Here is a 652-nt window from a genome sequence, read left to right as displayed (position 1 = left end):
ATTTTAATGAGCTCGGTGGAGAAATGTAAACATTATAGTGTTGTTTTACGGTTGTGGTTGCTTACATCACAACATGACGGCGACGTATCCCAGCAACCGAAGCAGCTGCGCAGTGTGATACCGCTTTAAACCCAAACTGCGCAGTCACGTGTGAGTGTGTCATGTGATCATTGAAAAATAAAATTTTATCTTCACACAGTTTCTGTTTTGTGCTTCTGAATGTTTGTGCAGCGACAGAAAAACAACAACAACAACAACAACAACAACCACAACAACCGCCAGGTGAGTTTCCCGCCCGCAGACAAATAAAATCTGTCTTAGTTAATTCAAACCGGTTAGCTTTCATTGTTAGCCACCTAGCGTGCTAAACCAGCCTGAGTTTGTTTTTCTTTGTTTTACAGAAAGAAATGTAACGTTAATGTCAGCTTATATACACTCAAAGGGCGGTCCCGTCTTGTGTCGAGTGTTCTGGTACATTCACACACGTTAGAGGACTTTATTTATTATTTATTGACAGTGTTTTCTCTCAGTATCATGGTGACTAATGGGGTTTGTGTTATTGCTGTTCTTCAGGCTGAGAGGAGTTTGCAGCTCTGTCCCTTCCTCCAACACATCTGCTCATAATGGTAAAGACTCACTGTTTGTCTCATTT

At 41.3% G+C, this 652-nt stretch overlaps 1 protein-coding gene across 2 annotated transcripts in view; it reads left to right on the top strand.

Annotated features, from left to right (window-relative positions):
- Positions 1–144: 144 nt before the first annotated feature.
- Positions 145–652, top strand: part of grnb (granulin b) — a gene marked incomplete in the record, with an annotated part of 15,630 nt that continues 15,122 nt past the window's right edge. The window contains 3 exon segments of one of the 2 annotated variants that reach the window (XM_035663233.1): positions 145–282; positions 402–471; positions 574–626. In XM_035663233.1, coding sequence (XP_035519126.1) covers positions 624–626 — 3 coding nt within the window. 2 annotated transcript variants of the gene reach the window in all.

This window comes from Morone saxatilis, unplaced genomic scaffold, assembly GCF_004916995.1.
Source record: "Morone saxatilis isolate NCDOM2014 unplaced genomic scaffold, NCSU_SB_2.0 Contig1, whole genome shotgun sequence".
In the NCBI taxonomy this organism is placed as follows: Eukaryota; Metazoa; Chordata; class Actinopteri; family Moronidae; genus Morone; species Morone saxatilis.
This window is presented reverse-complemented; position numbering and strand designations above follow the sequence as displayed.